General features: G+C 51.8%; 1 protein-coding gene and 1 long non-coding RNA gene across 2 annotated transcripts; both read left to right on the forward strand.

The window, feature by feature from the left end:
• Nucleotides 1-656: 656 nt before the first annotated feature.
• Nucleotides 657-7,366, forward strand: SOX7 (SRY-box transcription factor 7). Its single transcript, XM_070415501.1, has 2 exons — nt 657-1,034; nt 4,620-7,366. Exons 1-2 carry the CDS (start codon nt 797-799, stop codon nt 5,540-5,542), a joined length of 1,161 nt encoding a protein of 386 aa, XP_070271602.1. The 5' UTR covers nt 657-796; the 3' UTR covers nt 5,543-7,366.
• A 10,816-nt stretch (nt 7,367-18,182) lies between these two features.
• Nucleotides 18,183-20,553, forward strand: LOC139011791 (uncharacterized). Its single transcript, XR_011471629.1, has 3 exons — nt 18,183-18,289; nt 18,669-18,732; nt 20,302-20,553. It is a non-coding gene; the product is annotated as an uncharacterized lncRNA (long non-coding RNA).
• Nucleotides 20,554-25,533: the final 4,980 nt, after the last annotated feature.

A 25,533-nucleotide genomic window follows, 5' to 3' on the forward strand; every position in this document is an offset into this window, starting at 1 on the left:
CAGATGGCAGAGGGAATAAAACTGAGCGCGCAGCCCTTTCTAGAGCCGGGGCGCCGCGGGGACGTCGGGGGTGGGGAGGGGGGCGCGTGGGTACTGCCTAGAGCCCGATGCGGGATCCAACCCCAGCCCTTGTGAGCCTCTGGTGGCCACCAAAGTTGGCTGGGGGCCCGGGTCATTGTACAAGGCGTGTGTTCTCTTAAGAGCGGCTCCCAGGGGGCTCTGGGGGTTCATGGTCAATGCCTCTCGCGCCCGGCATTCCCAGGGAAACCTGTTGGCGTAGGTTCTCCGCTGGATCCCACGCCCGGGAGGACTTGGTGGAGTCTGGCCGGTGGAGGCCGCGGCCAGAGGACTGGGTCCCGCTCCTACTCTCGGGCGACGTGACCGCGGGCGTTGCCCGCCTCCCTGCTCTGCAGCACCTGCGCCCGGAGCCGGCGGGACGGGAGGCGGCCCCGTGGGTGGCGGGGGTGGGGGGAGCGGCGGGGCGCGTATCCCCGGGAGGGACCCGAGAGGCGGAGGGGCGGGCTGGGGGCGGGCGCGGGGAGGCGGCCCTCCTTTCCTCTCCGGCTCCCGGCAAGTCGGAGCGGGGACTGGGAGGTCGGGGACACGGGGAGGGGGCCGCGCCGAGACGGAGGGAGGGGCCGAGCCGCCTCCGAGAGTCATTGGAGGACGGGACCGCCCGAAGCTGATAAATAAGGGGCCGGGCCGAGGCTGCGGGCCAAGTTGGACGCCCCGACCCGTGCGAGGGCCAGGTCAACGCCGGCCCCGCAAGGCGAAACGAGACGACCCCCGTGCGGCCATGGCCTCGCTTTTGGGAACTTACCCGTGGCCCGAGGGGCTGGAGTGCCCGGCCCTGGAAGCCGAGCTGTCGGATGGGCTGTCGCCGCCGCCCGCCCCCCGCCCGCCAGGGGACAAGGGCTCGGAGAGCCGCATCCGGCGGCCCATGAACGCCTTCATGGTGTGGGCCAAGGACGAGAGGAAACGTCTGGCGGTGCAGAACCCGGACCTGCACAACGCCGAGCTCAGCAAGATGCTGGGTGAGTGAGCGGGCGGGCCGGTGAGCCCCAGGTCGCGGGCCAGGGGCGCAGGCAGAGGCCGCGGGGGGCGAGCGCGCAGAGTGGGGCCGGACCTGGCGAGCGGGGCGCGGGGAGCGCGGGCGTCGCGGTGCCGCGAAGCTGGGCATCTGTGCGGGCGTGGGCGCGAGCGCGGCGACTGGCAGTCAGAGCAGGGGCGCCTTGGCAAGGCCCAGAGTGAAACAGCTTGGCCCTGGGGTGGCCGGGATGACAGGAGCGGGATTGGGGGCCCCAGGGCACGGGCGGGGCGAGGCTGTGTCCCGCTCCGGGTCGCCGAGCTGCAGAGACCCGCACGCGCGGAGCGGCGGGGATGGACGGGAACGCTGAGATGGGTTGGAACTGGCCTTCGCTAGGGATACGAGTGGGAAATGCATCTTTCCCTGAACTTGACCACCGGCACCATCAAAGAGGGAGGTGCTAACTATTCTTAACGAATATTCGTGAAGAGAGACCTTGCGGAACGCTTTCCTGATTGAACTTTATCATGAAAGCAACAGCGAAACGTCGATGCAAACAGACTCCATTGGAGACTCCCTGTCTCGGCCGCAGCGGTTTAGTTCATCTGATCCGGATACTCCGGGCGCCGGTGAGGGTCTGTGTGTCCCGCAGCCTGGCCTGGCCGCTTCCTCCGGACTGGGGTTGATGCTGTGCAGTCCCAGCAGGGGTGGTGGGACCCGGACAGGGATGAGCCCGGAGAGAGGATGTTAGGGCAGGTCGGAAAAAACAGAGTTCCTGCCAGGCTTTCTAGTCTCTCCCCTGTCTGGAGCCGAGCAGCTCCGCCCTACTCCTAACCCCTCAGCCCTTTCGCTGTGGTTTTTATCCATTTGAACTGGTGGGAGCCTTTCGAAGCTCTTCGTGAGCGGAGCAGACCCCAGGCCCCGTGAGCAGGGACAGTGTGTGGTTGTGCGAGGCTGGCCCTGTTCTCCCAACCCTACCAGACCCAGAACCAAAGAAGCCAGTTTCCTTTTTCCGTTGGAGTTTTGGGCTTCTTCCGGGTTGGAACCATGGACTGAGGATTGACACCCACTTTTCTGCTGGTTAAAGCCACAGGCCCACCCAGAGAAGGTTCCTCGGGCAATCTAGATGCCCTTTCAAAGCGGCTGGTAGAGTGGTGGTTACCAAGAGCCTTCTAACGCCCAGCCTCCTGGTTAGCCTGCCCAGGACTCGTTAGGGAGCCATGTCTTAGTGAGCCTCTTCGCCTTAGAAAAATGTTTAAAATTGTATTTTTACATGGTTGGCATAAAGACAAATGTATTCATATACACAACAAAACATTTTCTTCAGTTTGAAAGTTCATATTGTCCCTCAGATTGCTAAAGAGATGAAAACACTTTTTTTTTTTTTTCCGTGTGTGGGCCTCTAAAGATTTTTTTGGTAAGCCCTAGACGCTGTTCCTAGATGCTCTTGTGACAGGGATAGAGCGCGGTTTCTGTTGCAGACCCAGGGCCAGAGGTAGGAGAAGAACCTGGTTTGGGGAGCCTTATAGGATTGAGGCTGCCTACTCCCAGGGAAAGGGCCAGCAAAGGGACTTGGGTGACAAATACCTCCCATAAGCTGATCCTCACTCTCTGCTTGCACTTAGGCTTTCAGAGGTTACAGTCAATTTTGCAGGAAAGACACAGATTCCTTCCTGCTTAACCACACAGCCCCTGGCACAGGGTGAGGGAAACCAACCTGGTGCTGCGTTTTCAAATACGGTCTTTCTAATCTGTCCATAGCATGATCGATTTTCACCCCCCACCCCCGGGATCTCACCCAGCCCTTTCCTTTCTGACCTAGGAAAGGACGGGACTGGATGTGAGGGTCCCAGCATTTTTTTTTTTTTTACGCAAGCTTTCTAATCTGTAACATTAAAAACTTCACCAGGAACACTAGTATTTTGAGTATATTATGAGTGAGGAGGTGCATAAAGGCAGCTGCACATCTAGTGACATTTACAATTAACCTATATTTTATTAATACTGCAACATCCAGGTGCACTTAGAAACTAGAGTCACATTTTATATACTCAGTCCACAGACCGTGTGTGTGTGTGTGTGTGTGTGTGTGTGTGAGAGAGAGAGAGAGAGAGAGAGAGAGAGAGAGTCTGGATCTTGGGCCTCTTGCAACAACTTTGTGGCCTCAGCCCCAGGCTGGGAACTGCGGACCAGCTCCAAATCCAGAGTTCCTAACACTTTTCAAGTTGCCCTTTTAAGCGACAGCTAAGGATATTACTCAGTGATGGTCAGAACAGTTATAGGCTTTCATCCCAGTGGCAGAACACCTTTACTAATCCTCCCCCTCTCACCCCCTTTGAGGGCTGTGCAGAGCCAGCCAACATGGGCACAGGCACTGGCGGACGGAGGGTGGCCATACACACAGCTCTCCTCCTCCCTGTGCAGAGGGCTCCGGTGGGAGATGTGCCCTTTCCTTCCAGGGCTGAGCAGGGCCTGTCCTCCAGGCTAGTGACGGAAACTTCAGCAAACGTCAGAGTCCTGGGGGAACTTGTCAACGTTGTGGAGCCTGAGTTCACCTAGGAGGTAGCAGCCTCAGGGTCCAGCAGTGACCTTCAGAAAACCTGCAGCTGGAGGGATGTGCCATGCGTGTAGAAAGACTGAATAAAGCCTTTTACAAAACAACACACAAGTGAGGGAGGACGAATAGGAAGCACAAGCGAAACCAGCATTTTAGTCCCAGTGGGGCCCATGTGTGTGATGCTTTTAAAAGAGGGAGTTTTGAGTTGGGTAGTATCACAATATATTATCTAGTGAGCAAAACGGAGACCGGGGAAGGTTGCTTCTGTATAGAGTCAGGGGCTGTGCAGGTGCCGCCTGCCAGGGTCAAGGGAGGAGCGGGCATGTGTGTGTGTGTGTGTGTGTGTGTGTGTGTGTACATGTGTCTGCATGCATATGTGCCTGTTGCGGGCAGATGCTTGCATTCTGGCCACGTTGGGTCGTCAGACAACAGGGTCCTATTTGACCTTCAGATGGAAGGGATAATCATGTTACCTTAAGTGAGATCCTATCGTTTAAGTATTTCTGTGAAACTGTTAACTCTACCTGGGCCCCCTCCTGGGGAGGCCTGTGAGGTCTATGCCATAAGTAATCATTACACGATCACTCCCTGAGAAATAGCAATCATCAACGAAGACAGAGAATCTTCACTGAAATGCACAAATACTTCGAATTGGCTCTCCAAGGGTTAAAAGAACCCAAATCAGGGTTGTAGTCCTTTTATGTTGTTACCCTGTGGCTGACACTGGCCTTTTGCTGTGAGTCCCACATTCTTTCCATGTTTGTGTTGTCGGATGGTTTTTATTTGGGAGGTGATGTGAATGTGTGTGTCGTTGGCATGAAGTGGTGGTGCCCCGCGCAGGCGGGGGAGCTTGGTTTGGCGCCACTGTGTGCGCAGGATCTGGGCTGGGAAGAGGGTGCCTTCGCGTCCTCTGTGGAGAGGGGGTCCGCGGATGGGATGGGGGACGCTGTGTGCCTCGTGCTTGGAGGCTCCAGTCTGAGACCGGTGCACCGGCCGCAGATACTAACAAGAGCCTTTTCTGACTTCCGTGAGCAGGAAAGTCGTGGAAGGCGCTGACCCTGTCGCAGAAGAGGCCCTACGTGGACGAGGCGGAGCGGCTGCGCCTGCAGCACATGCAGGACTACCCCAACTACAAGTACCGGCCGCGCAGGAAGAAGCAGGCCAAGCGCCTCTGCAAGCGCGTGGACCCGGGTTTCCTCCTGAGCAACCTGTCCCGGGACCAGAACGCCCTGCCCGAGAAGCGGGGCGGCAGCAGCCGGGGGGCGCTGGGGGACAAAGAGGACAGGGGTGAGTACTCCCCGGGCGCCGCCCTGCCCAGCCTCAGGGGCTGCTACCACGAGGGGCCGGCGGGCGGCGGCGCCTCGGGCAGCACGGACACGTACCCCTACGGGCTGCCCACGCCCCCGGAAATGTCACCCTTGGACGTGCTGGAGCCCGAGCAGACCTTCTTCTCCTCCCCCTGCCAGGAGGAGCATGCGCACTCCCACCGCATCCCGCACCTGCCCCGGCCCCCTTACTCCCCGGAGTACGCCCCCAGCCCTCTGCACTGCCGCCACCCGCTGGGCTCCCTGGCCCTCGGCCAGTCCCCGGGCGTCTCTATGATGTCCACTGTCCCGGGCTGTCCCCCGTCCCCTGCCTATTACTCCCCCGCCACCTACCACTCTCTCCACTCCAACCTACACGCCCACCTGGGTCAGCTCTCCCCGCCTCCCGAGCACCCCGGCTTTGACGCGCTGGATCAGCTGAGCCAGGTGGAACTCCTGGGGGACATGGATCGCAATGAGTTTGACCAGTATTTGAACACTCCTGGCCACCCAGACTCTGCTGCAGGGGCCGTGGCCCTCAGTGGGCACACCCCCGCCTCGCAGATGACACCCACGGGCCCCACAGAGACCAGCCTCATCTCGGTGCTGGCTGATGCCACGGCCACGTACTACAACAGCTACAGCGTCTCATAGAGCCGGAGGCCCGCCCAGCCCTGCCTCCGCCCAGCCCTGCCTCCGCGCCTGGGCACGGAGCCTACGGACCTGCGACCTGCACATCTGCACCGAGGGACCCTCAGCGAACCGGCTCTGCAGATCCCAGTACTCTCTCCATCCCCTTCCTCCCAGGCCCCAATCCCCTCCGCCGGCATTTTGAATATATTCCTTCAAATGCGTTGTCATTGGCTACACCTGGGAATAAGGCCAGGGAGTTTTTGAAAGACACAGGTTCCAGGTAGAATTTTCACGGACCTCTCCTCCCGGTTCCCATCTCAGAAATAACTGTAAAAAGCCCAGCAGCATTCCCACCTGGGAGCCCTGGGCTGGGATCCAGACACCCAGGATCCGCAGAGGTTCTGGTGATACCCTGACTGGCCTCTCCTTCCCTTCTAGCCTGCTCCCCACCCCCATCTGCAAAGTGGGGGACAGATTTAACACTCAAGGTCCCTTCTGCTCCAGGGTTTTCTGATTTAGGATTCTCTCACGGCTAAAAGGAAAATAAAGGTGGCCCCAGGAAGCTCGTTAAGGTGTAATCTGGGATAATTTCGTGTGCACAGCCCAAGGACACAGGGCTTTCTGCACTTGCACTGCCTTCCAAAATGATCCTACTTGTCAATTTTCCTTCCAATTTGAGAAAAAAAAAAAAACACCACACACACTCATCTTGATTTGGGGAATTAACCACTAGTATAGACTGAATCACTGAACATGAGATTGTATTCAAGCTGCATTTTTAAAAATATATTTTTAGACAAGTTCTTTTTTCTTTTGTTACACATTTCAAGAGAATATACACAGCCTGAATATATATAGTCAGGGTGTAAGAGATACACGACATACACACACCTTCATGCACACCCTTACACGCAGGCCTATGTGGCCTAAATCAGATACTCTTGTTGACATTGGCAACTTTTTGTCAACTCCCTCTTCCTATTGACCCAAAGAGCAAGGAACCTAAAAAAAATTTCCTCTGATCTGAATGTGTTGGTTTCTTGAGCAAAATTTCAGCACACCCTCCCCTCTGCAAATGCAAAGGGAGCTTTCTTCCCACTGTCTCCATCTCCCTCTCTCCCTTTGCTTGGATTTCTTTTTCCCTTTGCTCTTCCTCCACCCTGAATTGGCCACTAATTCAAAGGTCCCCTGACTTGAAAATTCCAAGCTCGATTCCCATGGCTGGGATGCGAATCCCTCCTCCTCGCCAACCCTGCTGGTCCTTTAGGTAACATCTTCAGACAATACTTCAAAACAGCTTCTCCTCTACACCTTCAGGGTGCTTACTTCCCAAAGAACAGAAGCCCACTGTGATTCGGAAGGTGTTTCTGAGCCCTGACCCCGCCCCCAGAACATTTCTATCCTCTCAGACCTCCTTTGAAGGAACATACCTAACAGGGAGCGAAAAGGCCATTGTTGGTCTTTTGATGTCTGCATATTATTGCCTGTATGAAATATGTAAGTGTTTTATATATTCTCTTATTTTCACCTTATATTTTGTATTGTTGAAAGTTCCTTTTTTTTTTTTCCTTCCAAGGAGTCCGATTGTAAAATCACTTATAAGATATGATTAATCTTTATGCTATTACTGTATATAATGTTTGGTAATAAATAGTAAACCATTGACAATACGATTGACTGGTGCAGTCCAGAACGTGTATCAATAATCTTGTAAAACATGATCACAGACATTAAGCTAAACTGTTCCTTTTTTTTTTTTCCCCTAAAAACTACACATGTTTGGAACGGTTGTAGATATTGTTTTGTCTAAGATATTTAATTTAAATAAACCTTTTTGTACCGTGACCATTCTATCATTTGAAATCAAGTTGTGCCAAAAAAGAAATGTTTTTGAGTGAGGCAGAGATAGCATGCCCAGCGCTACTGATAGTATTGGTCCAAATGTTTTCCACGTCAACTTTTTTCTTTTTTTAATTTAAAAAAGTTGTTATTTGTAGGGGTGGCTTACTTTAGCTTTGAGTTATGGTGGAGAGATAAAACATTGAAAACAGCGTTGTTATGAATAATAATGAAAGAAAAGAGCAATTTATAGCCTGCTGGCAGGACAGTTTTCTCCTTAGGATGTCTTCATACTTGAAAAACAGAACTGTGTGTTATCTCAAGATAGGAAGTAAGTTCTGCCCAGGTCATTGCTTACTTAAGGCTACCACAGTTTGTTTATTTATTTATTTTGAAGCAGTCCTGAAAAATACCTGGGTTGCCCTCTCCACTATGTATGTACGGATGTGGCAGTAACAAAACATGTGGGCTCCTGAAATTGGATGGAATGTTGTGAGAAGGCAGGGGAGTACACGGATCAGCAATTAAAGGATGTAACCACTTGTGAGGTTTGGGATTAAAATGCCAGCCAAAAAGTGCCTGGAAAAAACGGAGGATTACTCAGTCCTGCAGGTCACCCATGTCTGGCTTCTCTCCGTGGTGAAGCAGTTGTAACTTGTTTGAGTCATGGGTAGTCTTGTGTTCCCCCGGGGCCCGCTGGGCCAAGGAGTGGGTCTTGGGAGAGCCCAATATGTCCCTCCTTCAATTTGGATCATAATCTATAGTCATTATGTTAATAGCACTTTATAGGTGTAGAGAGTTTTACAGCAAGTTTTATGAGCTATTTCTCATCTACAGCCCCAGGTGGGGCCTTGTCATCCATCCACCCCATTGCGTAGCCAGGGACACTGAGGTCCAGTGGGGAAGGTGGTGCTGTGCACCTCCCCTCCCCCTACTCGGCCAATGGTTGCTGGGGTTTCCCCCCTTGTTTTCACATACGTTTGTTGGTGGCATCAGCCTGACAGTCTCACAGCGAGGGGCTTTGTACTCCACCATGGCATGGAATTACTGTACATGCAGTCCAATGTGTACCTATCCCAGCCCAGGAAAGAACGAGCAAAGAGGAAATTACAGGGCCAGAAATAGACCTAATTTGAACTCGCAGCCGCCCAGGCCCACCACGGCTGGCGGTTGCAGGGTCACAGTTGACTGGAACACTCGTCCAGCAGCATCTGCCTAAGACATCGGCCCTCAACGGTGCCAAAGGGGCGTATTTCATTCCAGGACACACGGTGGGAGAGGGGGTGTTGTCCCTGCCGCTGGGAACGCAGGAAATGAGCAGGCGACAGGGCCATTCTTTCACTTTTGCCTCAGCACTGAGTGCAACGGTGGTGCCCCGGTGACGAGAGCACTTTTTGCTTTGCCTGATAAGAATTGATGGGTATAAAGTGTTATAAGTTATTTTTCTAAAATGTAGATGTTATCATTTCACTTTTTTCCTTAAGATCCTTCAGCGCCTGCTGGCACTGCGGCACACAGGATGAGTGCGGCGGGGGGCTCATGGGAAGCCGACCAGGGCCAAGCCGCCCCGTCCCCTCAGGTCTGCAGGTTCCTGGGAGGCACCTGGTAATGCAATCACATGGCCATTTGTTTTTATAAACTTTGTGAAAAGAAAGATTTCTTGGTATCCTTTCCTTTCAAAGCCTCCTCCCCCCGCAATTTGTACAAGCTTAGGACCCTACACCTGGCTTGGTCGCATGTGAGTGCCCCTATGGCAGAGCCTCTTTTCAGAAGCCTCTCATGGTCCCCGTCACCCTCCCCCACACGGTGCACCGACTGCACAGAAAGCCTATTGTTCCCTGGAAATGCTGTCTTTTCCATACTTTCGTGTTTTCCCCTAGCTTTTCCCTGACCTGGGAGACCCTCGCTTCCATTATCTATCTAATGACATCCTACTCCCTGTCCCAGTCCAGCTCAGATGCCCCTGACCCTGCTGGGAGGGGGGCTGGGAGGGCTTGAGCAGATCTGGGTTATGGCACTTATCGCCCGGCAGCGTCAGAATCATTTACCCATCACATAGTAGCTGCTCGACAAGTAAGTGAACAAATGAATAAAGTAGTCATTTGAGATGGCCTGTAGGTATTCTGCCTGGCGGGAAAAACCTGAAACCTTTGGGTTCCTAATTTTCTGGCTCATCTCTGGAAACCAAGACTCTAGAGCAGGGGTGGGCAAACTTTTTGACTCGAGGGCCACAATGGGTTCTTAAACTGGACCGGAGGGCCGGAACAAAAGCATGGATGGAGTGTTTGTGTGAACTAATATAAATTCAAAGTAAACATCATTACATAAAAGGGTACGGTCTTTTTTTTATTTAGTTTTATTCATTTCAAACGGGCCAGATTCGGCCCGCGGGCCGTAGTTTGCCCACGGCTGCTCTAGAGCCTTTGTGTGTGTAGTTCCCAGGCTCTGAGGCTGGATGTGATGCAGCCACAGCTATTCACCCTCACCTGCAAGAGTGTAGCCCGGAGCAGAGAGGTCAGGGGGTGGGCACGAGGGCACCAGAGGGGAATCTTCTCTTCCATCCTTACAGCAGCAGAATAATGGGTATAAAGAGCTGAGGACAGATGATCTGTAACATTTGTAATTGTCACCTTTTTCTTTTTGAGAAGGTTGTGCTCTTGATTTCATCCCACTGAAAGGGATTTGGATGGAAGGAAGGAAGGAAAAGAGATACCTCTATGTATGTATGTATGTATGTATGTACGTACTAGTATGTATGTATGTATCTATCTATCTATTATCTATCTATCTATCTATCTATCTATCTATCTATCATGCATCTTTCTATTCATTCACCCATCTCACCCACCCATCTATCTTTCAGCTATTCAAACCATCCATCCTACCTATCTATCCATCATTTTTTTGATATTTTAATTCTCAAAAGAGACAGTCTTTGTAAAAAGTTAAAAAAAAATAACATCATAGATTAAAATAAGTCATCTATTGTCCACATCTTAAAGACATTACTGGTGATTTTTTTTTTTTTTTGGTTGCATCTATCCAGTCTTCTTTTGGTCGAATTCTACAAATACGTATGTCTTTTATAATAGACATTTTTTCATTAATATTAGATAAACATTTTCCTATGTCATTAAACACCATTAAAACACCATTTCTGCAAAAGATGTTTTCTGTCCAGTTGAAAAATCACTATGAAAAAAATTTGGAAAAAGATTACCCACTCCATTGACGTAACTATTTTTAACCTACTTATTTTTACACACCAACCTCCTTAGTCTTGCATTGATGTGTTCAGAATTGGACCTGGTGTGCTCACAGTACAGATATCGATCCATTGGTATTTGTCTTTATAGTGGTCATTGTGACAATGGCACTATACTTCGGTGCATTAACGTAGCTTCATTTGCTTGACCACCCCCTTGCCATTAGATAACTGAATTGTCCCATTTTAATTCTTTTCATTATAAGTAACACTGCAGTGAACATTTACTTGCTTCTGTTGTTAGCTGGATTCCCAGCAGAGTATCACTGGGTCTGAGCATATGAACAAGTTTCCAAAGAGTCTCAATTGGTAGTTGAGGCACAAAATGACTTCATTCAATACCCAGAATGGATGAACTCTTTCTTAGCAGGAAGAATGAGCCCCCTGAAGACTATTTATAACTGACTTACCTCTGACCAGGTTCAAGTGGCTGTATTCATGGTGGCTTTGTCTTCCTGAAGACCTATTTCATGCTTGCTGCTGGCTTCCACTGGCAAATTGAGAATGCTCCTTTCCCTAAACACTATGGTGGATGGCACACCATTCTCTGAGCATCAACTTATCAGTGGGGGAAAGGGTTAGTCTATCAGTTAGCAAGGCAAGGCCTTTGGTTCCCCAGCATCCCTGGAGCACTCCGTCAGGGCTGCTGGTTGTATTCATGGGGCTCGGAGCTCTAGGTGCAGCAGGACAGCGTCTGGAAATAGCCTGGACCTGTGGACAGGGTCTGCCCTTACCCCATCATTGGATTTTGATTGGGATTTGGATAAATCCCTGGACCTGTTTTCTCACCTAAGGAGGCAGTTAGGGATTTTGTGGGAACTCGAGAAATTGTAGAACCTTATATGCATGTACAGGATAACTACTGTCTATTTCTTCAGACAGTGTACATTTCTTTCAGGCCTGGAGGCTGGTACTCATTTGAAAAATCTGGATCCATGTGATTGTCATGCTGGGATTGACTGCCTGGGAGAAACCAGGGAACAGGACCCCACCGTGGCTAGAGCGCTAACAGAGGAACTCCGCTTTCTTATCTGGGCACTGAACTGGGATGGAAAGAGACCATTTGGGTCATTTAGTCCATTTTCCTTCTACTGAGGACGGCCTCTTAGCCATTCTGGGCAGTGGGGTTCTATTTGGTTTGCCAGAGCTCTGGGAAAATGGATTTTTCTCTCTGTAAGCCAGTCTAACAAGTTCCATCATCGAAGGTTTTCTTCTGCCTCCCCTGAGTCCCTCCTGCTTTCATCTGCTTCCCTGTCCGCCTGGCCCTGAAGGCTGGTGCTTAGGCTCCTTTTCATTTTGTTCTGGGCCCATGTTTGAGGCCGGGTAGGGGTTATGGTCCCCTCCAGACCCTCTCTCAGGTCTGCATTCCCCTCAGTCAGAGACTGAATCTTGTGTGGATGTGGGAGGGGCGGGGAAGGAAGGTCTCCTAGCCACACTGTGAGGGACAGGCAGGCGACTTCTTCACCGGGGGTGGGAGAGCGGACTCCTCGGGCACTTTTGGAATGTTCTGCACGTAGGTGTAGGGTGTGGTCACTTCACATCACTGGGTCAAATAGTCACTCATCTTCCATCCATCCGAAGGGCAGTGGAGTGGCACTGATCTGGGCCAAGGGGGAGGAGACCTTAACACAAGGAAAAGATTTCACTGGATTCTGGAGAAAGCATGAGATTATGATGGATGGAATGGCTCTGCAGCTCTAGGGGCATCAGGGAGCTGGCTCTCCTGTTTGATGCTGAAACCCAAGAGGTGAGGCTGCTGCGACTTCCAGGGGTGAGAGGTCCTGTGAAGAGGGCAGGTGGCCAAAGGCACCCGGTTGCTCCCCCTGCATCTCTTCAGGCTGGTTTGTTCTTACCGAGTCAGAGAATCCAGGAAAACATCCACATTTCAGGTGCTGCACCGGTCAGGGAAGCGGGCCACCTTAAACTCCGGAAGCCAGGGTAACAGGAGAAAGCGATTTGCTCTGATGAAGACCACCAGCTGTCGGAGGGGCGTCCTCATGGCAGGAGAGGGGTTCCATTTGTCCTGGAAAGAACACGGGCCTTGGAATTAGGAGATTCTCATCCCAGCTCTGTGACCTTGAAAAAAAATCACTGGCGGTCAGAGCTGGAAAAACTTACTGTTATCATGCTTTCCCCCCCAGATTTGATGAAAGAGGAAACAGAGGCCCAGGGAGGTCAGGGGATTCGCCTGAGAGCCAGCAACTGGAAGCAGAAGCCAGTGGAGAACTGGGGATGGGAGGTGGGGGGGAAGAATAGACTGTGGGGGGAGCAAGTGGTGGGGGCCGACAAGACCCCTCAGGGACAGGGGGTCAGTGGTCACAGGTGGGGCAGGCAGTGGTGGCCGGGGGGACAGCCAGGGCAGGGCTGTGGGAGAAGGGCCCCACTGCTCTCTGCTGGGCCACAGGTCTCAGCAGTGGACAGGAGCTAGGGGCACAGGTACAGGGAGGTTGGGTGATGGGGAGAAGGGGCCACGGGAATGCAGATGGAGGGGAGGCAGAAGCCCTGTGCGTTGGGTGCGCCTTCAGGAGACCTCCCACGAGGTTTCTTTTTGTGCTTCCTGAAGCCCAGATGGTCTCAGTAGGTGCTGGCCCAGGAGGGTGAGGCTGGGAATGGGCGGTGCAGAGGATGGAGAGGCACTGCACTCCCTAGCGCATGCCCTAGGGCTCCCAGACAGTCCAGGGACCAAGTGGTGGCTTCTTAGGGCCAGGGGCTGGCACAGAGAGACCCGAGGAGCCCACCTGGACATCTCTGGGAGCCAGTGGCCCTCTGTCATGCTTCTGCCACCCCTGCCTGCCCCACCCTGTGTCCGGGCTGCAGAGAAAGACAGCAGGCAGTCCAGGGGTGGCAGAGGGGCTGGGAAGCCGGCACCGGGCAGAGCTCCCAGGGCAGCAGACCACACACTGGACACTCTGCCTCCCCAGTCGCTGGAGGACGAGGAGGAGGAGGGCGAAGGCAGCAGGAGGGGCCGTGAGGGCGGAGGAGCAGCGGCTGCTGAGTGTTTTCCTGCCCCTGGGAGCTGCTGTGACCAGGAGGAGGAGGATGTGGCCGGAGCCCAGTGTTTCCTGCCTGATAAGCCGGCCCCTCCCTGGGAGCCCTGGCCAGCCTACCTTCCAGCGCACAGCCCTGCCCAGGGAGGGGCTGGCTGAGGAGGAAAATCACTTCTCCAGATTAGCTCGCCCAGGCCCAGCCTTCCTCCCCCTCCCCTGTCCCCGCAGCGGCCACAGGAAACGGGCTGGGGCCAGCCACCCCGAGGTCCCCACCTTCAGGGCACTCAGGCTCCAGGCCCAGGGATCGGGCCTGTCTGGGAGCCCCACCATCCAAGGTCCCTGAGCGCGGAAGCCCTCTGGCTCCAAAGCCAACTATTTCCAAGGAGCGCAGGGCCTGCGAGCCTTTTATGTGTTTGTCAGATCTCATGCCTGCAGTTTGGGCCTAGAACACTGGCCGCTTTATTCACGGTGAGTATAAGTACCAGCCCCGCCCACCTGGCCACTTCTCCCAGGGCACGGAGTACAGAGGGTGCTGGGCTTGGGAGGTAAGATGCCAGGATGTCACGGAGGGAAGGGCAGGGGTTTCCCTCCCCAAAACCCAGCTCCTGCTCTGCTTTGCCCGGATGGGCTGTGTGTCAGCGGTGAGACCCTCACCCTCTCTGAGCTTCACTTCTCATCTGTAACTGGAAGGGGTGACCTTGTGAAAGCGAGGGCTTCCCTCCCTCCCAGCATTCAGGATCAAAGGCGAGGGTGCTGGACTTGAACGCTTGTAGGAGCGCCACGGAGAGTGGCACCCCTGAAATAAGGACAGAGGCCCAGAGAGGGTAGGGGGGCTGCTCAGAGACACGTTCACAGACACGACCCCACCAGGACTGTGGGCCACTGACACCCAGGTGAGCCCCTTCCCCAACAGCGTGGCTCTCACCCAGGCTCACCGCCCCGGGGGGTTCCACTCTGAACTGTGGGTGCCTCCTTTCCCCACAGCCTAGACCTGCTTCCAGAGCCGCTGCTAAAGGCCCCCCTCCACCCTCATCGGGGAGCCAGCTCTTGGTAATAAAAGTGCACAAAGGGAGGACTTAGCGCCCGGCACAGAGGAACACGTGTGTGCCTGGGGGAAACATTGCACAGGTGTCCACAGACACTGAGTCCCACACTCACGTACATGAGCAGGCAGCACCTCTGCCCTTCCAACGTGGGGTTAACTGCCTTTTACAAGGTGCGTTCCCAGCTGGTGTTTTATGCGATCCCCACAGCAATCCCGAGGTCGGCAGCTGCATAGGTACGATTCGATTCGTAGGTACGATGATGTCCTTTCACAGGTAAGGAAGCTGATGCTCAGGTGGGGCAAAGAGGCAGAGTAAGGTCACCTGGCTGGTAAGCAGAGACAGGGGTCAGGCACACACCTGCCCTTCCTCGTTCCTGCCCAGAAGGAGGGGCTGGCTGTCATCAGCCTGCTCTTGGGGGAGCATCCATACAACCTCAGCTGCGCCCGAGCAGCTGGTGGGAGGCTGACAGGAAGATGGGAATTCCCTGGGCCACAGACTGCCTGCAGCCCTGCGGAGGGCACAGGGCCACCCCGCCACCTCTGCTCACCTGGGGTCTCCTGATTGTGGGAGACCTGGATTTAGGAGAGGCGGGAAAGGAAGGAAGTTTGGGGTCTAGGCCTTGTCATCTTACACTCTGCAGGGCTGGTCCAGCCACTTGCAGCCGTGGAACCTTGGGCAGGTCACTTTCCTCCTCTGCGCCTCTTTAAACAGGAGGCCAGAATCCATAGTCTTCGGGGGCTAGACTACCCTGGTTCTCTGAGACTGTGAAAAGGAAGCAAGGAAAAGAGGAGTCCCCTCTTCTCTGCTTCTGGCCTCAATGAGGAGTGGTCTCTAGGGAGGTGGCACTGGTGGGGTGTTGCTGGGCAGTGGTGGGGTGTCCCCCTGAGCAGAGAGAGAGCTGTACAGGTCCGTGCTGGAGCTGCGGCTCCCGAATGCAGGTCCTGAACACCTCCCACCGCATCCCCCACTCCTGCCTCAGCTGCCCCGGGCTGCCTCCCAGCTTCTGTCGCTAGGCCATGACATGAGGTTCCCAGACACCTGGCCTGGCCCCACTCCCATACGTCAGCCAGGCCCTGGCCCCACCTCCTTGGAGCTCTGCCCCATCTTACCCACATCGCCTAATCTCTCTACCTCTCCGTATGGGGTGCCGGCTGGACAGGATGGGGCAAGAGACCTCTGTCATCTGAGCCCAGCCCAGCAGGTCCTCACGTAAACTTGACACCCAGGAGCACCCTCCCTGCCAGGCAGGATGTGGTGTGAAGGTTGCATCTGACCTCCTGAGGGAGGCTGGGGCCTCTATGGAGACTCTCAGACTTCATCTTCCCCATCCCTGTCCACTCCAGGCCCTCAGCACAGCCACTCAGGGGCTATCACCTTGCGCCTCTCTCCTGCCAATCTAGCTAGAGGTTCCATAAGGTCTGAAAATGTCACCCTTTCGCTTAAGCTCTTTTCTACCCAGTACTGCTAACCACAAGAAGCTCAAACTTTTCCTGAGGGACATTCAAGTCCCAAATCACCTGGCCGGCTTGACTCACTCCCCACCCTATGTTCTGAGCATAGAAAATTTCCAAATAGGAATTGTTTCTTCATACCTCAGTGCCTTTGCATAGGCTGTTCCCTTGGGCTGGAATGCTCTTCCCCACATCTTCACCCTGTGGATTCCTACTTATGTCTCAGGAGGACCCAGGTCAAATATTTCCCCTCTCAGAAAGCCTTTTCCTCACACTTTCCACCCATCCAAACTTCCCTCCCCTAGTCCCCGCCCCAGGTGAGTTTGTGGGCCCATTTTCTGCATATTTCCACAACCCCCTCATACAGCACCTATAGGGTGCTGATGCAATCTCTATGTTTTTAAGCCTCTATCCTCCCACTAGTCTGGGAATGTATTTATCTGGGGAAGGCATCTCATTTCTCTTTGATTCCACAGGACCTACTTTGTGCCAGGCACATAGTAGGTATCCATCAATATCTGTTCAATGATGGAACAGCTACTCATCTCGAACATGTACTGGTCCACCCTCTTCTCGGTCTTTAATCTCAGGCCCATCGTTTTATTTCTCTATGACTCAGCTTTTTTCTCTGTCAACTGGCACTGGTTTATATCAAGAGCTTTCAGATTATGGGAATAGCTCTGGAGATGATCAATGGTGAGGTATAAAGTCCTACTGTTGCCTTTTCATGATCCTTGGAAAAGTGTAATTCTCACTGGCAATTCCACCACCTACTAGCCTGTGTCCATACCCCACCCTTGGCCATCAGTCAGGAATGAAGACTATTTATAATGTTGTCCCTACCAGAGCAGATTAGGAAGAAAATTTGTGCTGCATATGGAGATTATATATGTACACACACACATATCATACACGCACACACACACACACACACACGCATATGTGTGTGGAGCCTGATATAAAAGGCCTGGAATACCTTACTTGCTGGCTGCCTCCAGCTATAGGGGCTGACATGAACAGGTAGCATTAGGCTTTATCACAGTAAGGAGCTGACTGCTAATTCTATAGTAATAAAAATGCTTACTTCCCCGTGAAAATAAATTTAGTCCTTTGGCAAGTTGCCTTTTCCAGGCCTAATTAATTTTTAAAATTATATCCTTATTACATTTGTTGTTATATAGGTACATCCAGAAAACTTTGAAAAACACCGACACAACGAGAGAGGAGAGAGAGGGAGAGAGAGAGAGATTGTCATCTGACCTTGCAAGATTACCTTCTGTTAACATTTTGCTGTATTCTTTCTAGGCTTTTTTTCTATGCATAGGTGTGTACTCATACAAATATTTTTTAGCTTTAATTTTAGAATATTGGGATGACATTGTTTCATAAACTCTCTTTTTAAAGAAGTGAAATTCAGCCCTGGCCAGTGGTGCTCAGTGGTTGGAGCGTTGACCCTGGCACTGCAGGGTTTGTTTCCTGGTCAAGGCCATGTGCCTGGGTTGCAGGTTCCATCTGTGGCCCTGGCCCCAGTTGGTCAGATGCCAGAGGCAACCAATCGATGTGTCTCTCTCACATCAATATTTCTCTCTCTCTCTCTCTCTCTTCCTTGCTCTCCCTCCCTTCCATTCTCTCTAAAACTCAATGGGAAAAAAAATATCCTCGGGTGAGGATTAAACAAACAAACAAAAAACAAAACAAAACAAAAATCCAGAGAGTGAAATGCAGCATGCTGCGGCTGTTTAGAAGTCCCATTCTGTTCCTGTGTTCCTGGAGCCTGTGGATGCCCTGCAGGCTGCCGCAGAAGCCCGGGTGGCCCTAAATGAGGACCTTCTCTTCTGCTAGAGTTCACCTGCTTGTCACATCTGACGAGTCAAGTATGCAATCCCCACCTCTCGGGGGTTCTCAGCCTTCAGCTGTCCTCTCTTTCTGGGAGTACAGCCCCTCCCTCCCCCCAGGGACTCCCTCCCATGCCTGTTCCCATCGCTCAAGCAGTGTTCAGGGCTTTCTTCCGTGGTGTGTGTTGCGAAAATAAGTAGGCACTGTTTTCACTTTCTAAATGCAGGTTATATTTTTCCGTGGAATATCAGCTTTCAAAGGAGATGTTTCCCACTCTCCAATATCACCTGACCTCCCTTGCCACCCAACCAGCAGCGGCAGTTCTGATGGGAAGAGACCCTCTGGTAAGAGTGTGGGTGGTGAGGGACGCAGGGATGCCCACTTTCAATGCCAGGCCGGGTGCCCGGGAGGGAAGTGACTTGTCTGAAGGTTGCTCGGTGAGTCAGCAGCTTGGCCCAGCTGCCCTGCGAGTGCTGGGAATGGGCCCCAGATCGCGGGCTGCGGGCCTCGGCCTCTGACGTGTGCTGTCTTGCTCAGGGCGGAAACCTCTCTTCCTGGGAAGGAGGGGCAAAGGCCCTGGGGTGGCCTTGGGCCTGGCGCTGCCTCCCTCTGCTAGAAACGGCACAGGGGGCTTTTGGGTGGTATTTTCCTGTGTGCGTCTCCTCTGTCCAGCCAGACTGTGACTGTGCAGGACGTGGGCTTCCTGTCTCCTGTGCCTCCCAGGTGGAGCTCGCTGCAGGGCAGAGCGTGCGCACAGAGGGCAGAGGCCAGGATCTGTGAGACCAGGGTGAGTCACTCCATTTCCCTGAACCCCAGTTTCTCCAGCGGGAAGGATGGGGATCCTGAGACCCCCTCACAGGGTGGGTAGAAATCCCACGTCGTCCTCAGATGATTCAACGCAGGCCCTCCTTACTGAGCACTTTTCCTTGTGCTTCATCCCATCACTGCCCAGCTGGGAATCACCATGGCTCCTTCCCTGGGAACACTGCTCAGAAGCCTCCACCTCACCTGTAGGCCCTTTCCCAGGGTCTTCTCCCAGCCGTGGTCTGCAGCGAGGCAGGGTTTGTGGAGGGGGCGTGACGCCTCCGTGAACACACAATTTAAAAAACAACAGGACTCGCTGTGCTGAGGCAGCTTCAAGACAGGCCTCCCAGTGCTGCTCTATGAACTTGGCGTTCAGGAGCCCCCACCCTCCTACACAGACATCCCCAGGCCTGGGTCCCACCAGCCAGCCTTACCTCCACCACTGCCACCAACTCTACCATCCACTCTCCTCCTCAGCAACCAGCCTTTGCTCCAGTGGGCACTGTGCCTGCTTCCGGTGCCCTGCACTCCCCTCCCTCTCTCCAGAGCCTCCTATCCCTGAGGTCTGGGCCCTCCTGGGGTCCTGCGGGCCATCCTGGGGTCCTGCGGTCCCTCCTGGGCAGAAGTCTGCTTCTCCTGTGACCGCCCCATCCCTGAGTGCCTATGGGCCTGCCACTCTTGGTCACATACCTACGGATGCAAGAGGAGGTTTTTGGCCTCTTGTCTAATGGACCTCCTAGAGGGGAGGGATCACATTTGTGGGAAGACCCATTTAGGGACGAGGGTGAACCCAGTTAGGATTAGGTCAGATGGGCTTGGGTTTGAATCCCAGCAGGTTACTTATTAGGTCAGGAACAATATGGGTAAGTCCCCACCTCCCCCCAACCTCAGTTTCCTCATCCGTGAAATGAGGATAATGAAATAAAGTGCCCGGTACTTGCTAGGTACTGAGCGCAACGTTAGAGATGACGTTTGTTGTGCTATTTCTGCATTCTCCTCTGTGCCTCTCGTGTTCCAGCGGTTCTACCAGCGTTCCCGACACGGGGAGCCGCGCACTGTGGACGGGACAGCGGTGGGTGTGCTGGTTGGGCTGTGCAGCCAGGACAGGCACAGATACAGAGCCGGCAAAGCTGCACACAGAGGCCCTGCGGGGTCTGGTCTGAACCCCTGCCTGTGCTGGCAGCCTCAGCCCTTTCACAGGCTCCCTCCTGCGCTCGGTTTCTGAAGAGTTTTCAGTAGCTGCTTACATCAGGTTAGAGTGTGGCATGTCCCAGGGATAGAGACTTGAAAGGGATTTGGAAGGCAGAGGTCTAGATGGAGAAGGTGGCCCCTCCTGCTCTCCTCTGGCCAGCATCGCAGCGAGCTGGGAGGATTCGCGCTGGGAACTCCAGGCCTGGGCTTGTGTCCACCCTGCCGTTCCCAGAACCTTGATTTCCTCAGCTGCACTGTGAAGGGCAACCTCCTGAGAAATTCCTCTGAGTCCATAGGGCCTGGATGGCAAAGTCTTATTGTATCAGGCTCAGAAAAGTTTCTCCCTGTCTTCCTAACCCAGGTGCCTGGGAACCTTGGCTGGCAGCCACGTTGGAGCAGAAAGGGGCATCAGAAAGGATACAAGGGTTACCTGGCTCCTCATTTAAAAAATGTGGGCCCTGCCGAAGCCGGTTTGGCTCAGTGGATAGAGCGTCGGCCTGCGGACTCAAGGGTCCCGGGTTCGATTCTGGTCAGGGGCATGTGCCTGGGTTTCAGGCACATCCCCAGTGGGAGATGTGTGGGAGGCAGCTGGCCGATGTTTCTCTCTCATCGATGTTTCTAGCTCTCTATCTCTCTCCCTTCCTCTCTGTAGAAAATCAATAAAATATATTTAAAAAAAAAATGTGGGCCCGGCAATGTTCTCTGTTTTCTCAACCTTTGGTATAGGTACGAAAGGACTTGACAATGTCAGAAAGCCCATTGGGTTATCAGGAGGACATTTTACAAGTACCCCTGTGGGGAGCTATAATAAAAAAACGCTGATGGCTGACAGAATTTTGGACTGGATGTGTTTTATGCTGGAGACCCCATTGAACAAGTAGGATAAGATGGGGCAGTTTTCTGAAGAAGAACCACTGATGATTGGTAAATTCTGGCTCATGTTGCTCAAACCTTCCATTTGACTTTGTGCATGCAAGTTCCCAGAGAAGAGGTTCTGTCCTCTAGGCCCTGAGTAGTTTTCCATCTAAGAGCAGATGCTGTGGCCTCGCTCAGTGTCCAAAACAAAAAAGGTGGCTTATACCCAGGAGCCATTGCCCATGTGGGCAGGGTGGTGGTCATGGCTACAGGGACTGTGTCCTTTGGGGCAGTGGATGAGACGAGAACTCCCAACGAAAAGGTAGAAGTTCTGGTTGCTTCTGTCCCGGCTTCACCCCTATTAGTCAAGTGACCTTGAGCAATCGTTTCACCTATCCGAACCTCAGTTTCCTCATCTGTCATGGAGGAAGCATTCCTTGCCCTGCCTGTCTCGCTGACCTCAGTCAGATCCTGGGTGTGTGCACACCACTGCCAGGGTGGAGCTGCCTCCAGGGTGATTGCATTACAGAACAATCTCTCAATCAATCTCGCCTTTTTCTCTCCTGCTTCCCATTGCATGTTGTTTTTCTTCTCTCAGGCTGGAAACAGCTACTGGCTGCTCTGACCTATTAGAATCCTTACAGCCTCAAAACCAAAAGCGAGAGAACCCTGCCAACAGTAGGTAGAAAAACTCCTGAATCAATCACCATGGCTTGGTGACGGTGGTAGGTGGGGTGAGGATAGAGTGTTTTGATTGGTCTAGCTTGGTTCATGTGCCCATGCCTGCCTGGCCCAATCACTGTGGCCGAGGACAATGGAGTACTATGATTGGTCTACTTGGGGATTGTGCTCATCCTTTGGCCAGGGAGGGAGGCAGGTAGCTGGGAGCCCCTATCAGAACCAGCTGATTGTGGCAGGGAGTAGAAAACAGTTCTTCAAAGGAGGAGCTGTTATCTGGGAAGTCAAAATTAAATACCCACTGAGGTATAGGGCTCCTCTGTAAGCCTGCTGGTGCCATATTTCTGTTGTTAGCCCTGTCCCTGAGTTCTGTGAGGAGAGCCAGGAACTGGTACCCTGCTCCACTCTGAGTACCCTGGCCAAAACAATGGGAACTGGAGTTCTTGCCCATCATTGAGAATTCCAGTGTCTGATAGATAAAACAGGTCTTCCTTTTAAAGCAAAGAACGCAGGATGAGTGCCCTTAAAAATGGTTCTCCTTTTTACTCTATCAACACAACCACTCTTGGCTGAACAGGCGGCCTTTGGCAATGCTCTCAAGTCTATGTGCATGCAACGTGCCCAGCACGGTGTGCCTCTGAGCAGACACAATAGAAGTGCAATGGCTCCTGGCTTGCAAGGAGTTGCAGGCTAGCAGGCAAGGCAGCTGGCAAACGAGTGCTCAGGAGCTGCTGGGGAAGGGGAGAGAGCGGGGAGGCAGGGGCTACAGATGCCTAGTCTGGTGAGAGGAAGGCCCCTGTTATTGCCAGGCCACCAGCCCATGAAAAACAGTAAAATGTGGAAGTGGAGTATGTGCTCTGTCCAAACCTTCTGGTGTTATTTAAGGCCTGCCCATCAGTTTTCTCATCTATAAAATGGGAATGATAATAATAGGATCTACTTCATGGGACTGTCACGGAAATAAAAATATGTTAGTAGATATCAAGTGTTTAGAAGAGTGCCTAGCACACAGTATGTGTTTAACTCATATAACTGTCACATGTGTTGCATCAACTATTTACATGTTTATTCATTTACTCTCCCCCCACTAGATTATGAGCAGGGACTTTATTGCTTTTTGGTGTAGTATTCTCAGGGTCCAGAATAGTCGCTAGCACACAGTAGGTACTTACTAAATATTTGTGTATTGCATACTGACAGCTAATATTACATTTGACCTGAATTATTTTAATAGCTTTTTTCCTGGTTTCCTTTCTTCCAGCCTATATATCCCTCCAATCACTTTGCTCCCTGTCTAAAGCCTTATAATGGCTCCCTTTTCCAGAAGTGAAGAATCCACACTCCCTGGCCCAGGTCTTTATAATTGGCCCCACCCTGTGTAGACAGTTTTGACACCTGCTCTTGCTCCAATCCCTGCAGCCACCTGCCATAGCCTGCTTCCTACCCTGGCTCCAGATTTCTCTTCTCCCACTAGGACCAATGTTTTTATTGATTTTAGAAAGAGAGGAAGGGACCGAAATAGAGAGATAGAAACATCAATGAAAAAGAAACATCGATTGGCTGCCTCCTGCACGCCCCCCACTGAGGATCAAACCTGCAACCTGGGCATGTGCCCTGACAGGTTTGAACCGTGACCTCTTGGTTCCTGGGTCCACACTCAATCACTGAGCCACACCAGCCAAGCCCTAAGTATTTTTCAATATCCATTTCACTCCTTCATTTGAGAATCTCTCCTGTCTTTTCCATATCTTTATATACTCAACCTATTCCAGTGTCTATCACTTACTAAGAGCCTGTTGAATAGCCTCAGTAGTAAAGTTTCTGTCACCCCGTAGTTACTTGAGTTATATACCTTCCCATGGCCTTTGTATCACACATTTTAATCAGGGAGTATCTTTTTAAATTGCTTATTTGTGTCCATGTTGGAATGTGAGCTCCTCAGAGAAGGAGGTCTTATTTATCTTGTTTATTTCTGAGCCCCTAGTCCCTAAAAGTGTCTGGTACAAACCACTGTAAGTAGTATTTGTGAGATGAATGAAAGCACAGTGTCTGTGTGGAAGGAGTCTAACTCTGTTATTCCAAGTTGCCCACCACTTTCTCCCATCCCTCCTCCATCCTCCTTTCTTCTTCCTGTTCCTCTTGGTGCAGGTCTGCCTACTGTGTATGCCCAACAACGAATTCTGGGTACATTTCTGCTCTATGGTGTTTTTTTTTAATTTAGTGAGAACATTGCTTTTTACAATCATTTATATATTTGAGGAGATATTATAACCTCAACAACAAACGCTGTTGTCTTTTACATTGAACTTATAAACAGTGAGTTTCCAGAAGTGTTCACAATATTGAGAGATGTTTCACCTTGAACACAATGAATTTCAAACAGCTTTATGTTGATAGACAATGGAAAAAGTGAGCTATTATTGGAATTGACTGATTTTTTCTATTGATGCATCTGATTACACTAATATGAAACTGGCATCATTCAACCCTATGTGAACTTCTCTTGAGGGTGCTACAGCTATCACTACACTCTGAGCATGTGTACAAGAAATCTTGGATTTGACAAATGGGCTGGACAGAGTTCTCCAGAAAAACACAACCAGTAGGATATAAGATAAATATAATTATATGATTATATATAGAAAGAGATTATATGATTATATATAAAAATTATGTGATACACACACATATCTATCTATCTATCTATCTAATTCTCTCTCTCTCTCTCTCTCTCTCTCTCTCTCTCTCTCACGACTGGCAATTCCAAAATGTTAGAGCTGATGTTTCAGTTTAAGTCTAAAGGCTGAGTCTGCTATAGCAGTGGTTGACAAACTGCGGCTCGTGAGCCACATGCGACTCTTTGGCCCCTTGAATGTGGCTCTTCCACAAAATACCACTTGCAGGCGCGCATGTACAGTGCGATTGAAACTTCGTGGTCCATGTGCAGAAGTTGGTATTTTGTGGAAGAGCCACACTCAATGGGCCAAAGAGCCACATGTGGCTCGCGAGCCACAGTTTGCTGACCACTATGCTATGGAAACAAAAAGAGCTGATGTCCCATTTCAAAGGCTGTCTGGAAGGAGGAATTTTTCTTACTCAACAGAGGTCAGTGTTTTGTTTCATTCAGGCTTTCAACGGATTGATTTAGGCCCACCATGTTAGGAAGAGCAATCTGTTTTATTTAGTCTACTGATTCAAATATTAATCTCATCCAAGACACCCTCACAAAAACACCCAGGATAATGTTTGGCTAGGATTTTAGACAGTCTTCTTAAAGTTACTGATGACCTTTGAGTTAGATGCTGGTGCTTCTTGAGCAGATTTTGTCTTGCTTTTTATTTAATAACTAGAGGCCCAGTGCATGAAATTTGCCCAGCTTGCACCCTCTCCAATCCGGGACCCCTCGGGAGATATCTGACTGCCGGTTTAGGCCCAATCCCAGGAATCGGGCCTAAACTGGCAGTCGGACATCCCTCTCACAATCCGGGACTGCTGGCTCCTAACTGCTCACCTGCCTGCCTGCCTGATTGCCCCCAACTGCCCCCCTGCCCCCATGCTGGCCCGGTTGCCCCACACAGCCTGCTGTTCAGTCATTTGGTTGTCCCTCACTAACTCCCCTGCCAGCCTGGTTGCCCCACGCAGCCTGCTGTTTGGTCATCCATCCAGTTGTTTTGGTTGTGACGACCCCTGGCTTTTTATATATTAGGATTGGCATCGCTATGATTCTCAGGGGGATGGTAAACACAGGGAACCATTTTACATGTTACAGTTTCATTATTACTTTTCTTGAAGAAGAGAAAGTCAAGATAACTTACATTTTCATTACTCATGCACTTTCCTTTTTTTGTCGAAGCCATTGCTACTGAGGGTTATTGAAAAATGAAAATGCCATAGCAAACACCAAGATAAATAATTGCAGATTCACACTGTACAGTAAATGGCACTGTCTGCAGCAAGGCTGCTCCCACCACTGTCTGAGCCCATTAGCAAGAAGCCTGCCTTTGAGCTCCTGCACATCATGTGTATACCCTCACTTGTCACTCCCACCTTTCCCTGCTGA

The sequence above is a fragment of the Myotis yumanensis genome, unplaced genomic scaffold (assembly GCF_028538775.1).
Source record: "Myotis yumanensis isolate MYYU_CA2020_CCGP unplaced genomic scaffold, mMyoYum1.0.hap1 SCAF_5, whole genome shotgun sequence".
NCBI lineage: Eukaryota > Metazoa > Chordata > Mammalia > Chiroptera > Vespertilionidae > Myotis > Myotis yumanensis.

What these genes read in the sequence shown, in the direction of transcription:
- SOX7 (XM_070415501.1), top strand. Translation starts at nt 797, where the DNA reads ATGGCCTCGCTTTTGGGAACTTACCCGTGGCCCGAGGGGCTGGAGTGC. An exon ending in CGAGCTCAGCAAGATGCTGG is followed by an intron (nt 1,035 to 4,619) that starts GTGAGTGAGCGG and finishes TTCCGTGAGCAG; the next exon opens with GAAAGTCGTGGAAGGCGCTG.